The 16445-nt window shown below is 34.2% G+C and overlaps 1 protein-coding gene across 12 annotated transcripts in view; it reads left to right on the top strand.

Annotated features, from left to right (window-relative positions):
- Positions 1 to 16445, top strand: part of psda (pleckstrin and Sec7 domain containing a) — an 80370-nt gene that overhangs the window by 46404 nt on the left and 17521 nt on the right. For all 12 annotated transcript variants that reach the window (XM_073920790.1, XM_009307379.5, XM_073920795.1 and 9 more), the window contains 5 exons: positions 4317 to 4502; positions 5665 to 5745; positions 6210 to 6322; positions 6440 to 6498; positions 8402 to 8491. In XM_073920790.1, coding sequence (XP_073776891.1) covers positions 4317 to 4502; positions 5665 to 5745; positions 6210 to 6322; positions 6440 to 6498; positions 8402 to 8491 — 529 coding nt within the window. The remainder of the gene's footprint in view (positions 1 to 4316; positions 4503 to 5664; positions 5746 to 6209; positions 6323 to 6439; positions 6499 to 8401; positions 8492 to 16445) is intronic.

Below are 16445 nucleotides of genomic sequence, written 5' to 3'. Positions count from 1 at the left end.
TGTAGAAACTGCTGTGGTAGTATGAAAATGAAACAGCCACAGGATTTAAACTTGCAAAAAGTAAAATGTTTCTTGCCAGTCCTGATTCTAACACAGTCTGAAGCATTCAGCATAGTTTTACTTCCTTTAGAGCTAAAACAAAAGCTGCTTAATTCATAATTAGATCGAAAAATCAGGAAATAGTTTGAAAGTGAACAAAAAAGATGGATAAAAACACCAGGTGTAAATATTAGGTTTAATATTATGTTACTTTTTGATCTGATTAACCAAAATGAATCTTCATACCAGGTGTTAACAGTCACACAATCCACACTGTAAACCCTAATGTTGTCTTTATCTAAACAATCAAGTAAAGTTGACTTAACTTAAAATTTAGCTTTTTGGTCCTATCACTTTAAAATATTAGTTAATTTAACTTATGTACCATGAAAATGTAGGATTTCAAGTGTAGTGAGCTCAATATCATGATTAATTCTTCTAAAAACATAGGTCATTTTCACAAATGTAGTCTTGACTGTAAAATTTTTTATGTTTTTTTATCAGAAAACAAATGGCTTCAGGTATAATTATTCATCATAATGTGAATAAATGGCTACTTATGTTTTGTTTAAAACACACACACACACACACACACACACACACATATATATATATATATATATATATATATATATATATATATATATATATATATATATATATATATTAGGGCTGTCAAATGACACATCAATCAAAATGCTCTTCATCTGTGCACGTCCTTGAATATGTTTACCAACTCCCATTCTATAAAAGCACAAAAGCCATATATAGGAAATAACGAGAGTTGACAAATTAAAAACTTAGATTTTTTATTTATTATTATAATAAAATTATAATCCACACTGGAAGTCCATCTTTTGTGTGCCTGTGTGTTTTGAGAGAGCCTAATAAATAATGAACATAAAAACTGCCTGTTGACGCACACAGTTAGAGTTGAATAATAAAATAAAGATAAATTATAAAAACAATGTATCAGAGACCCTTAAAAAAACGTTTAACTCAAAAATGAAACATCAAACAGAGCTAAAAGATTTTACATTGTCAATCAAATGAACTTAAACAGTTAAAAAATGCAACAAATATTTGTTTGGGCCCGAACTACTAAACGAAACGTAAAAAAAAGTTGCTTAAGTTGCACACTAATTTGGCCATGTAAATATCATTATAACCATTTTGTATAAATATTATTGTCACTAAAAGCCTACATCATGCTGGCGATCAAAAACACTATGTCATGATATCTCCTGCGCTTGTCTTCTGACCGAGTGGATCTTAAAATATATGAATGACGCTCCTCAAAAAGCCTGAGAAGCAGACATTGTTTATAATTTGTAAAACAAAGACTTGCAGGTTAAGGAAACAGCATAGGAGGAAGTGGTGTAGATTAAAAGTAAAAAAAAAAAAAAAAAAGTATATTTATATGGACAGATAGGTAACTAGATAGAATAGACAGGAATATATTGATCTGTGCTCCGATGCACGCTGCAGAGTTCAGACGCAAAATTCAAATGCCTACTCACCGCTTCTGCTCTCCCACGCGTGAGAAACAGGCGTGACTCTTGACTATTTAAAAAAAAAACGAACTATGTTGACGTACACAGAGCCCAACATGGAAGTTTATGATTGGGCCAGCCCAATGTCAATAAAGAAAAGAACCAATGGGCTAAGTGTTTTATGGGTCGATCAGATCATAAGAAGATGATTAGCCCGGCCCAAAAAGTACGTCGGCCCAGCGGGAAACTGCCTGGTCTGCCAGATGGCCAGTCCGCCTCTGCCCACAACAGGAAAAAAAAAAACTGCAACTGCGTTAATTGCGTTAATTTTTTTAAACGCGTTAAATATTTCAAATTACATTCTATGTCTATGCTGGACAATAGGCCGGCTTTGTTCTGGTCTATAGAACAGACTATTATAGTTTCTCAAAATAGCAACGCGCCAGCAAAGCGCCTCAAAACACCTCCCTTTTTAGACCAGAACACCTATGGGCGCACATATGAACGCAAATACATTTCCTATTTAAACAGTGTGGCGCAAAACGTCAAAACGAATCTTGCGCCAAGCTGAAACTAGCAAACAACTATTGCGTCGCGCCTTGCACCACATTGCGCCGGGTGAATGACTGGGCGCATAGTAACAGAATGAAATGTCTGTCACTTGTTTTTATCTGTGGAATAATGGAAATAGAAATGTTGTTCAGAGCACTAGAGGGCACTACATTCCAGACACCTGGAATGTATAATAGGTGAGTGGGTGAATGAAAAAGAGATTTAGTTGTGGTAGAGGAAACGCATGGTTCTTAGGAGCTACTTCAAACGGTTTGTATCGTGAAGTCCTAGTTGGGAAACCTTGCGTTTTAAGCTCAGCCTAAGAACTTCCTTATTGTCCAAATAACTGAATGTTTGGAAAATGTATTGCTGTCTGAATAAGATTGGACGTTTTAAATATCATCATTATAAAGTTTCTATGTTCGATTATCTGCAAGTTGTTAAATCAAAGCAAAAGTAGATCAACATATTTCAACGCACTGAATGTTTTTTTACTCTGAATCAGTGACCAGGTTTTTTTTTTTTTTACTTAAGGAAAAGACCATCATCCAACAGCTAAGACACTATTTTTTGAGAGAAGTTTCAAAGATATTGAAGATATTGGGGGTTTATAAACTTTGATTTAGGTACATTATTCTTTAATTCAACATATTTTCCATCTAAGAAATTAAATATACAGTATGCATAGAAAAAAACTGGTCACTGATTCTGAGTAAGAAAGTACTAAGTTTGGTGAACTGAACAATTTAAGTATAGTCTACAAAACCGGAAAATTAATAAACTTAAATATGCATGTTTTAGGAGACTCCATTACTCAATTAAATTGAGGCAACGAGTTTACGCAGTGGCGCAGTAGGTAGTGCAGTCGCCTCACAGCAAGAAGGTCGCTGGTTCGAGCCTCGGCTCAGTTGGCGTTTCTGTGTTCACTGTGTTCGCGTGGGTTTTCTCTGGTTTCCCTCACAGTCCAAAAGACATGCGGTACAGGTGAATTGGGTAGGCTAAATTGTCCATACTGTATGAGTGTGTGTGAATGTGTGTGTGGATGTTTCCCAGAGATGGGTTGCCGCTGGAAGGGCATCCGCTGCGTAAAAACTTGCTAGATAAGTTGGTTGTTCATTCTGCTGTGGTAACCCAAGATTAATAAAGGGACTAAGCCGACAAGAAAATGATTGAATGAGTTTACACAAATAATTTAGGTTATTCAACCTATTAGTGTTTTCAGTGTACTATTCACATACTGTATGCTCTTAGCATAAATGAGTACACCCCCTTTTAAAATTAATATTTTTATTAATTTCTCAGTGAATATAGGCAATACTTTTTGGTGCATTTAAACCAAAGTTTATTAAACAGTTATATCAATTAAAATAAGAGTTTGGTCCCCGAACATCATTAGGGATAAAAAGATAATACATTTAAATTCAAGTTATTGCCAAAAAATGACTACAATATAAATACAAAATACAAAATTTTGATAAATGAATAAAAGACCCAGTGTTATAATAAGAAAGAGTAAGAAGACGAGACTGTAACTTAGACAAAATCATTTACAGAAGATGCAGATCTCACAAATAAGAGATGGCATAAACTTCTCTTCATAACCTAGAGCTGCGCCAATGCACAGTCACCTCTAAGCTTCAGTTTTGTTGCAGGTTATGACAGATTAATGCTGTTTGAGGATTTGCAAATATCTGTCTGACCTATTCACATTTCCAAGATCTGACACGTAAGCAGGAGCCATGCCCTTTAATGACTTAAAACAAACAACAGAAGTTTTAATTCAACCCTAAGGCACTGGCAACTGATTTAGAGACATTAATATAAGTGTTATGAGTTCTCGCTTATAAACCTCAGTTAAAAAACTGGCAGCAGTATTTTGAACCATTTGAGGTGATATGGAAGATTTGAGTAGACCAATATACAAGGAATTACAGTAGTCCAAGCGTAATAAAAACAAAGGCACATAGAACTGATTCAGGATCTTTAAATGATAGAAAGGATTTAAAATATGGCAGAAATTAAAGATGAAAAAAAAAGACTTAACCACTGAGTTTGTATGGTGGTCAAATTTTATAGCAGAGGCAAAAATATAAGTGTTCACTGTTGGCTTTAAATGTAAGAGTTTAAAGGACCACACTTAAAAATTGGCTTTGTTTTTCAACTAAAATAAATAGTATATTGCTCATTTACTAGCATTCAGATTATTCTTATTTTTAATTTTTTTGTTTCCAGAGAGAGGCCATCACGACCAGTGTCTGAGTCTGATCCAGAGGTAGCTGAGCGATTGGCTCTGGGCAGCACTGAAACTCTGGCCAATGGCAACAAGGCTGATCTCCAAGCTGCAAAACGGCTGGCCAAACGCTTGTACACTCTTGATGGATTTAAGAAGTCAGATGTGGCACGGCACCTGAGCAAGAAGTAAGGATATTTTTAATAATAAATGAATAAATAAAAAAGTTTATGTTTACAGACATTTTAGTTCATCCCTCTTGCTTTATTTTCAGAGACTCTGTGGATTAAGTTACATAAGTTACATAAAGTTACATAAATAGTAAAGTTGTCAGAATAATAAATACCCATTTTTTTCAAGGGGAAAAAGTGTGCTTGACTGCAGTTTTAAAAAAAAAAGTGTTTTAAAGATGTCTCTTTTTTTAATCTAGGGTGCAATTATTTGATGTAAAATACAATTAAGATGGTAAAATTGTAAACAAAAATTGTTAAAATTTAAATTTATTTGAATGAATTATACAATGTAATTTATTTCTGCAATTCAATGCTGAAGTCATTCTAATGGTGATCATTGATAATCATTTGGTGATCATGAATTATTATTTCTTATTATCATCAGCAGTCTTGAAAACAATTGTGGTAATTCATATTTTTGTGAAAGCTGTGATATATTATCATTAAAAATATATATTTTTATTATTACTAAAATTAAATTGGGGTTTTGTTCTGCTGTGGCAACCCCTGATAAATAAAGAGACACAGGAGAGAGAACGAGTTCTGTCCCATTTCTCCAAAAGATACCTCCAGTGCAACCCGAAGACTATACCATATGAAGGTCACAAAAAATAAACCAGATAAATATATAAATATTAATATTAGTTAAAGCCATTATCAATATCTGAGCACAAATAATAATAATGGATTATAACAGAGTGCCACCAAATCACCATATTAGAATGGATTTGAAAGGATTGTGTGTCATTTAAAGACTGGAGTAATGATGCTGAAAATTCAGCTTTGAGTAAATAAATAAATTATCTTGATGAGCAGAAGAGACCTCTTTCAAAAACATTAGCAAATCTTAAAGATTCCACTCACTTTAGCAGTTGTTTAGTGTGAGTAAAATATGCAATTAGTAGCTCTAAACAGACAAACATTTATAAACATGTATTTTAGGTTTGCCTCGCTCCACATTAAATGTTTCAAGCTGAACAGTATTACATTGACAAGAAATATTACATTTGTAAAACTGACTATGAAATTTATATAAAAAGGTCAGACATTTGGAACTCTACTATAAACCAAAAAGCAATTTTTTTCACACACTTTTGTCTTTTCCTGACTTGTACAGCAATGAGTTCAGTCACATGGTGGCGGAGGAGTACCTCAGTCATTTTAACTTCTCAGGGATGATGGTGGATCAGGCGCTGAGGTAATAACTATGTTAAGTTGTGTCAATGTTTGCTTTCATTTCTGCTGTCCAACAGGTTTTTTCACTCTTGCTTTTCCTGCTGTTGTCTTTTTAGAATGTTTTATTTTTATATTTTTTTATTAAGAGTGCAAAACATAAAACATAATGTAAACACAGAACACATAAACAGTAAAAGAACATAAACAGGAATGTGGATAAACAGCAATGAAAATAATATTGGTAGGATTTTCGTTGTATTCTTGCATAATAATAATAATAATAATAATAATAATAATAATAATAATAATAATGAAGTGATTTCGGCAACAATTTGAATTTTGTGATGACGACAACAGTGAAATCAATAATAAATAAGGTAATAATAATAATAATAGTATTAAAAAAGATACATACCCAGCACATACTGTACCACATATATTCTATCTTCTGTGTGAGTGATTGTGTTGTTGTTGTTTTTTTCTTAGGGTGTTTTTAAAAGAGTTTGCTCTAATGGGAGAGACACAGGAGAGAGAACGAGTTCTGTCCCATTTCTCCAAAAGATACCTCCAGTGCAACCCGAAGACTATACCATATGAAGGTCAGCCATAGCAGCGCTTTGTGTGTGTGAGATTGGATGTGCGTTACAGTAACAGTAACACTATGTGGTGCTCTTGCTCAGACGGTGAGCTTACTGGAGTTTATCTGTGTTTTTCAGACAGTGTTCACACATTGACTTGTGCCCTGATGTTGCTCAACACTGATCTGCACGGTCATGTGAGTATGATGCACTGTAAACACACAACAAACAAAACCAACGTCAGAAAAAAAAAACAATCTTGCTGGAGCTATGAGAGGCTATTTATTTAAAAAGTTGGAAAATATTATTGAGGAAGCCAATTTAAAAGATTCAGAGATAAATGTCAGCTTCACAACAAAAGATTTTCAGTGCAAAAACTGACCAACTCAAATATTTGCATGCCACATTTCTCATATATTAATTTCTGCTTTGTCAGAAAAAAAAGATATTATATCTACCTTGAAAAATTTGAAGGAATAAATATATTTAAGCTCCATATGTTTCAAACATATAAATGATTTGATTTATAATCAAATAATTTGATTTATTAGAATAATTAATACATTAAATTACTATTACTTGTATAACATACTGTAAGCTATAAAAAGTTAAAAACAATTACATTGTGTTTTGTAAAGATCACAAGAAAAACGTGCACATCCTAAAGCTGAATTTGAGTGCTCATCCAAAAAAAAGTACATCCAAAGGAAAATTTAAATAAATAAATAAATATTCATTCAATCATTCATCTTCCGTTGGCTTAGTCCCTTTATTCATCTGGGGTTGCCACAGCAGAATGAACCTTTCAGCCACAACCTGAAGTACAAAAGTACTGGGAGTCACCCATACACTATTGCAGTCACACTCACACTACAGCCAATTTAGTTTATTCGAATAACCTATTGCGCCTATCTGTGGACTGTGGGGGAAACCAGAGCACCATGTGAACATGCAAACTCCACACAGAAATGCCAATTGACCCAGCTGGGACCCGAACCAGTGACCTTTTTTTGGCTGTGAGGTGACAGTGCTAACCACTGAGCCACTATGTCGCCCCATAAATGAATGAATGAATGAATAAATAAATAAATACATTTGGAGCTCTGGTGTAGCAACTTTGTTCTTTATTTTGTACAATGTACTGTATATTGTTGTGCAAAAATGTACGTTACTAAAATGTTAACCAGTTATATTTCTTAAATGTTCATGTTTACTTTATGAAAATAAAAAATATATGATTATTAAAGAACAACATAAAAAATAATAAATACATAAAATATATAAATGACATGTTAGCTTCACTGCTTCAAACAAACAGTTTAAATATAAAACATATAAATATTTTGGAAACAATCCATTTTTAGTGTTAGCCACAGTAAAATGCTTATATCATTCATTCATTCCTTTTTCATTCATTTTCTTTTCGGCTTAGTCCCTTTAATCTGCAACCCATCACTGGGAAACACCAATACACTCCCATTCACACACATACACCATGGACAAATTAGCCTATCGAATTTACCTATAGCGCATGTCTTTGGATTGTGGGGGAAACCGGAGCACCCACATGAACACAAGGAGCACATGCAAACTCCACACAAGAATGCTAAGCGACCTTCTTGCTGTGAGGCAACATTGCTACCCGCTGCGCCACCCATTCTTATTTCAACTTTATTAATACCATAAAACAAACAAAAATACTCTCTGGCATTTAAAATCTTGGAAATTAAAATAAAGAAGCCTATGTGAAATAGGAGTTATTTTACACGTACATGATTGGAGACTGTAAATGGAGCTGGTTGGGATGTTTTTGTAGTTTGAATGTTGTTCTCTGAGCTCTGCTTCGCCCTGAGGGAATGAGGAGGAATGTAGCTTTAGCAGTTCGGATTAAAAATAGAAATTCATCCATAAATGTATTAGTAAAAAAACCTTTCTCAGGGGAAAGCAAATTACTTTTGTACAAAATATTAAAGCATTTACTGCCCACTGTGCAGTTGCTACTGTATTGTAGGTGTTGTTGAGAGCACAGGAGCTGTGAAATATAGGTCAATATATCAGCTGACAGTGAATTCATCATCTCTCTCTCTCTCTCTCATTCAGAATGTGGGCAAGAGGATGTCCTGCATGCAGTTTATTGGTAACCTGCAAGGGCTGAATGATGGGCAGGACTTCCCAAAAGATCTTCTTAAGGTTTGTACCGTTTTCAAGCATTCCCACATTGACTGTGTTTGTATAGTGAATTTTATAGTGTCATGAAGCAATAAAAGGTTTATATGCACCACAGCTAATGGAGTGTTCCTATGTGTAATTAGCATATTTTGAATAAATTAAGACATGAACATTTTGGCCTGCTTTTTTATTCTGGGAAACTGACTCACTCTTGGTGCTTTAATATGATGCATTTACATTTTCAGACAGAAATTAATGATGCTTATTTGTGCACTTTTTACTTTTCTTCAATGGAATCAATGTTCTTTTAAGATTTAAGATTCTTGTACTTTTGAAACAAAAGTCCATAATGCTCACTTATGCAGTAAATGAAGTAATTTAGTGAAATATTATTAAAATATCATTTTCTTTTGATATGAGTAAAGAACTTAGTATGAAATAAAGTAGTTAAAAAATCATAATACATAATATTAAATGAATACATTTGCAAGTAAAGAACATACTTAAAGGTCTTACAAAACTGTTGTCACTATTAACCAATATATGTATCTCTAAATAAAAAGTACATTGAAATATTAATAAAATCAAATCTGACAAGCCACAAACTTTTGATGTTCTTATGAAATTTCACAGAAATGAGTAATAATTCAAAACGTTTTAGATGAAGCTGAAATACAGCTTATTAGTCAAAAATACCAAGTCAGTTTAGTCTATATATTTGTGGTGAAGTTATTTCAAGCCTTTCTGAAACAATGAGTCACACACAAATGCCGTTTGCAGTACACACACACATTTATGCATGCTTACTGACACCATGCAGCAGTGGTGAATATAGAGGTTAATAATTAGATAGTGATTTTACTGTCTTTATTACAAACATTTTCTGATTTAAAAAACTTTAGACTTAGAAAACTCACAGATATTTGAAACAGTCAACAATCTCAGTTTCTTTGCTCTATAGACATGTTTTGTGGACATGTGTATCCATGTTATTATAGAAACCTGGCACTTGTCAGTCAATTCTAATTCGCTGTAGTGTATGAGTGTGGGTGTTAGGTTGCGGCTGGAAGGGCATCCGCTGCGTAAAACATATGTTAGATAAGTTGGCAGCCCATTCCGCTGTGGCGACCATGGTTTAATTAAGGGACTAAGCCAAAAAGAAAATAAATGCATGAATGAATGAAATTGAGCATGCAAAATTGTCAGTGACGTAATTAATATATTTTCAAGTATTTTTTGGAAAGATGCCTTAATTTACCTTGAAAAAAGCATTTGCAGAAGATACAGTTGTCTTAGAATCATACTTGTATATATAATAATAATTGCGTATAAATAATAAGTAACAGTAAATAATAGTAAGCTTTCATTCATTCATTCATTCATTCATTCATTTTCTTGTCAGCTTAGTCCCTTTATTAATCTGGGGTCGCCACAGCGGAATGAACCGCCAACTTATCCAGCAGGTTTTTATGCAGCGGATGCCCTTCCAGCTGCAACCCATCTCTGGGAAACATCCACACACACACACTCATACACTACGGACATTTTAGCCTACCCAATTCACCTGTACCGCATGTCTTTGAACTGTGGGGGAAACCGGAGCACCCAGAGGAAACCCACGCAAGGGCAGGGAGAACATGCAAACTCCACACAGAAATGCAAACTGAGCTGAGGTTCAAACCAGTGACCCAGCGACCTTTTTGCTGTGAGGCGACAGCACTACCTGCTGCGCCACTGCCTCGCCCTGTAAGCTTTCAGTGCAATTAATCACACTGTAATAGGACATGATTAATCATGATTAAAATGTTAATTTATTGACATCCATAAACAGAATCTAGCTGAAACAGAAAATCTGAATTAAAGTTTAATATCAGAAAATTCTCGTGCATGTAAATATTTCTGTAGTCTTATATAAATAGCCATATATTCATATAAAGGTTACTTTTCTTATAAATATTTCTGGAGAAATCCACAGCCCTTCTTTACTTTGAAGATCTGATAGAAGCATTATCCCTGCAAAAATTAACTTCCGTTGCACTCATTGAAAGCCTTGTCTGAATATATTGATTTATTGTCACTTCAGTGTTGATGTTGAAGTGCTGTGACTGTCACTGCTGATGTCATTGAACTTCCTGTGCTCTGATATGCTGGTGCTCAGGGTTTGTCTATTTTAGTCCTTCTCTCGAATCACAGGGCAGGCTGCACAAGAATAATAACCGCACGATGACCGCACCTGAACCACTCATATGTGCTTTAAAATCACAGGCAGCTTTTCAAGCATTTGGTCCTCCCACTCCCTCTCTCTCCTCTGGCCATTTCTCTTTCTCTCATCCCTCGTTCTCTCCTCCACCCTCTCACTCTGTGCCTCGCTCTATTTCATCACCTCCCACCTCCGTTTTTTCTGCACTCTATCTAGTCATTAAACTAGCTGCCATCATGCTCTTTGTTTCACCCTATAATCTGCAAAAATTCACTTTGCTGAACTGTACTTAGCCCTGTCTGTGGAGGTTATTTTCATATTTATATTATCCTCCTAATCTGAGCCTTTGGCTGACGAATGACATCCTTCTTTGTCTTTTTAATTCTTGTCTTCTTTCTCTCCTCCTACCACTATGTGAGGGTGTGAAGGCCACGCAGTTGTTGACAAAGATGGTTAGTTGTCTTACAAAGCTCAGGCAGATTATCCTTCTAGGTATATTAAGTGAATGATTTCTGCTTTTCTTTATTAAAGGGTGAGTTCATTCAAAAATAAATATTAGCCCATGATAGACTCACCCACATGGCATATGCAAACGGTGTATATGAGTTTTTTCTTTCTATCGAATCTCTCATTATTTAAAAAAAAATGTCTGGCTTTTTAACTGCCCAATAACATGCACTATTCATAATAAAACCAGTCCAACCAGGGGTTAAGGTCTTGTAGTAATTTAGTGCGTTTCTGGTAGTGATTCAATAAAAATTTCATTAAATGGATAGTTCACCCAAAATTAAACATTTACTCATTATTTACTTACACTCAAGTAATTCAAAACTTTTATGAATTTCTTTTTTTCTGTTGAACACAAAAGGTGATATTTTGAAGAATGTTGAAAAAAGCAGCTATTGACATCTGTAGTTGGAAAAAATACCATGAAAGTCAATAGCTGTCTTTCTCAACTTCAGTGTATCTTCCTTTGTATTCAACAGGTGTAAAACGTGAAAGATGAGCAAATGATGTTAGAATTAATCTTTTTAAGTGTAGTATCCCTTTTAGTTGATCAAAAACATACAGTATGACACAAGTAGTGTCAGTCTATCAGTAGTATAGTGTGAACCAGACAGTCATGTCTAGTTAGTATTCAATCTTTAAAACCCTGTTTCTGAGAGTCTACTCTGCTTTGATTGGTCAGATGGCTTGGTCTGTTGTGACTGGACTACCACTTACAGTATCTGTAACACATGATATATTCATTACCATATATCAGCACTTCTGCATACTGTACAGTGTTATGAACAGTAATGATGCTGTCAGTAATTGGGTCAGATTCTTATTCTATGTGTTTGATGCTTAAAGCTGACTTTATTCTCAAGCACCTATTGAAGATCAATACAGGGACACTGGAATTATTGAATGACACACTTTCTCCTTTCCATATGCACCAGACACTTCCTAATCAAATATTTTGTAATTGAAAGTATTTAATGTAGGTGAGTGGGCTTGACATAGCAAATGTAGGCAATGCATCCTTTTTTAAATCTCAATATGGACCAGACACCTTCTTATATGAACCCCATGCTTCTCTGAAAGAAATCCTTTGTGTGCTCTACACAGGTGAGAGGGCTTAACGAACCACCTGTAGGTGACACTCTGATTGGCTGATAGCTGTGTAATATTTTGCCATATCAGAACTCATACAGCCTCTTCACTCTTGTTTATTACTTCGCCCACATGAGCGGCAAGCAAATTAATAAACTTACTGCAGTTTGACAAATATTGCAGCTGTTTGACAACATGATGTACTTTTGAGGCTTTTAAAGGCAAGAATGTAGTTGTTTGGATTGTAACAATGCAGATTATTAATAAGGATGGTGTCTATTTTAAATATTTATAATTTGGATACAGTGCCACGACATCCATCAACCTGTCATGCTGAGCAGAGCAATGAAGGTTGATGTTGTTCATCCACAAAATGGTGACAGAGACCACATAATAAGCCCTTAGAGGAGAAAACTCAGCATAAAACTACAAACTACAGCTGATTGAATTATTATAAATTTGGTAGGTGCCATTCTAAGTCGATCTCTCCATTTTGTATGTTGTAGTGTTGTATTTATACAATATAATTGTAGAATATTGAGTGTGAGATGGAACTCATATCAGCAATGGCCACTCTTTGTATAACCCTGAGTTATAGTGGACTTGGTTGGCCATGTGTTTGTTTCAAATGAGTATACGGTTTTCATTACTGCAGATTAGTTCAGTAACATAAAGAAAGGAGAAATGCCTGCATGTGTTTAACATTCTTCCTTATCACAAACACAACAGTACTCTGGTAGTGTTTGCTTTGCTTTGGCTTTTTAGGGGTTAATTATTGTGATATTCCAATTGTAACAGAAATACTTGGAAATGTCTCTAGACTGATGACATTTCATGCCGTTCAGCCTTATAATCTTAAAATGTGATCAAAGTTTTGTCATAATTTTTGTTAATGCTAGAGAATCAATCATTTTTGAGACTCTATGTTTGATTTCATTTTTATATACACGATTATGCTGACAAACTGTTGTATAAACGCAATATCACATGAGTAGCCGTGCAATATAGCTTTATACAGTATCATCACTGGTGGGACACTAAGGCACTCGGCCTGTGGACTTATGCCAATACAGGCCTCCCACCAGTGGCAATATACAACCTCATCGCACTGATACTTGTGTGATATTGCTAATTAAAAAAAAGTGTGAATCTCATGCCAACTACAACAACAGCTATACATACTAATACTAATAATTATGACTTCAACTGTACCTTGCATACTTAAATCAATTTGATAACAGGTATGCCACATTTTCGCACTAGAAAGCATGTTTTATGTGGGAATGTAACCGATTTGCTGATATGCTGCAAAGGCTCCTTTAAATACAAGATCAATGTAGCAAATTTTTTTGAGAAGGCAGACAGCATTGTCGCCAGGTTGACCAGAGCAGATTTTGAAAGAAAGAAAATTCTAAACTAACCTTGACTTGTCATAGCATTTATATACAGCTGCTCTCTGATAATTTGATGTTCCTTTTATTCCTTTATTTGTAAGTTGCTTTGGATAAAATCATCTGCGAAACAAATCAATGCAAATGCAATTGACTCATTTCAGGCAGTTAAAGAGACAACCCCAATCGTCCTGCAGTTTGATATTTGCAGAACTTTTAGGGGATTTTAATTATAATTATTTTTGAATAGAATAATAATGATTATTAATTTAGACACTGCTTTTATTACTTCCCATAACGTTTTTCTCTTGACCCTCTTTTTCCTCTCTGTCTGCCTGATATTACAACAGGTTTTAGGGTTAAATATAGCACAGATAGAGATGGCAGCTGAGAGAGACGTCTGTAAGCCAACAGGTTAGACTCTCAGTGCCTGTGTGGTTCATGACAGTTAACGGCGGTGACAAACCTGTGTGAAGCCTGTCTTGATGCCAGCAGCAGCAGGGGTGGCAGGGAGGACAGATGGGAATTTGGATGCCGCAAGGCTTTTTATTGAAATGAGGGTTTTGTCATGGTATTATCAAAAATGCGTTACAAATTGCTCATGCTCTATCTCTCTCATGTCCTTCTTTACCCCTTTTGTTCCCTATTGTCAATTTGCAAATGATGTTTCTTTTTTACTCAATTGTGCAAACAGCATAAGATAATTTATGATCTCCCAGGTGCAGATTAATGAGTATGTGCATATGCTTTATCGCAATCTGTTTTAAGTTCCTCCCACTGGTCCCCATATAAGTTTAAAAGTCAGAACTGGGAGAGATGCTGTTTTGATGATTGATTGATCAATTGACTGACTGACTGTTGTGCTTCTTTTAAAATAAAAAAATGAAATTGAAATTTTTGACTCATATGTAATTACAACATATTGGTTAAGATATTTTCATTGTGTAGTTGTTCATTGTTTATTCATACACTTAATATGTCGAGACTATTAAGATTCCTCTATTGTAAATAATGAGTAAATCTGTAAATTTCTTTCTTTCTTTAAAAAGTGGACATTTGTTTGCTCAAAAATACTGATAAAACAGAAAATGTATGGCAGTTCAAAATAAATAGTATGCCAGTTTTCTATTTATATTATAAAATGAAGTTTAATCCTGAGAATAAAACTATATTATTTCATTAATTCAGTCTTTTAATCTTTGTTCAATCTATTATATCTTATCTTTTATATTTTTACAATCACTCCAAATAAATTATAATAATTATAATCAATGTTAAAAACAGCTGTGCTATAAACTATGAAACATTTATTTCAGGATTCTTTAATGAATATAACATTGAGATAAAAGGGGCTAAAACACAATTATATGAAATAGATTGTTTTGCAACATATACAATATAAACGTTTAAATGTGACATAACTATTAACTTAACATGTATATTAGTATATGAGCGTGACTGTACTGATCATTTTGGGACCTAAGACACGTCCATATATATATATATATATATATATATATATATATATATATATATATATATATATATATATATATATATATATATATCATACAAAATTTCACACTTCAACGGTTCAATGTATAAACTTCAATATCCAAGTCACACTTTTACTGCACAAAAAGTGGAAAGTGATTATTTAGATTAATTGCCTTATTTAAGTATTTAAAGGGATAGTTCACCCAAAAATGAAAATTCTGCCATAATTAACTCACTATTAACTTGTTCAAAATCTTTGAGTTTACAAAACAAGATGTTTTGAAACGTGCTGATAACTGGGAGCCATTAAGTTCTATAGTATTTTATTGTACCATGAAAGTTGATGGAGCAACCATCCAGCAACCATCATTCTTAAAAAATAACTCATTTTGTGTTCAACAGAAGAAAGAAACTCATAAAGGTTTAAAAACACACAAGAAAGAGTAAATGATAAGGTCTTTTTCTTTTTTGTTCTTTCATTCCTTTAAGTAATTACCAGTGAACCACCTGTAGCATAGCTTTGTTTTTAAAGCATTTTTATTAAACTCCTTCAGGCACCATTTATTTTGTATTCCACATATTCCATTGCCAAGGTGTGTTTAGCTTGTCAAAGATGTATCCAGTCTCGCCTGACTCAAGCTTTGGAGTGAAATACTCCAGATGCTTGTGCAATCTCAAATACTGGCATCTCTGTCTGCTCTGATAAACAGATGGAGTTCGTCTTGTGCTCTGACATGAGCAGATAAAGGCTATCTGTGCTCAGCTCACTGGGCTAACTGCCTTGTGACAGTGGCCAAATAAAAGCAGGTCATGTTTGAATAAAGTTAGACACAGACCATGGGATGCCAGTGTCCCAGAGCTGTCTGTGGCAGACAGAGAGAGAGAACAGACTGCAGCAGTGAACACGGTGCCAAAACAAACCCTACCAACCAAACCATTTTACTATCTTTCCACTGCGTTAACATTACCCAGTGACTCGCTTCTGAGTAATTCTTATTGATAACATCAAGTTCACTGTTCACTGGCTGCACCAAATGTGTGAATCTTCCAATTATATTTTGCAACTCGTTTGGCATTAGATAAAGATTATCAGCTTAAGCTTGCAGTCACTGTAAATAAGTGGCTTTCTTTTTGATTTCTTTCGTCTACTACCATAGCTAACTTTCTAATTATTTTTTAAATTAAATATTATTTTTATCGGAGTGTGTTTTATAATGAAACAATTTTTTAAAGCTTTAAATAAAAAATAATATATAATAAGACTATATTTTGCAACCAAATAGTTTAGTCT

The sequence above is a fragment of the Danio rerio genome, chromosome 13 (assembly GCF_049306965.1).
Source record: "Danio rerio strain Tuebingen ecotype United States chromosome 13, GRCz12tu, whole genome shotgun sequence".
NCBI lineage: Eukaryota > Metazoa > Chordata > Actinopteri > Cypriniformes > Danionidae > Danio > Danio rerio.
The sequence above is the reverse complement of the archived record's forward strand: the minus strand, read 5'-3'. Positions and strand labels throughout refer to the sequence as shown.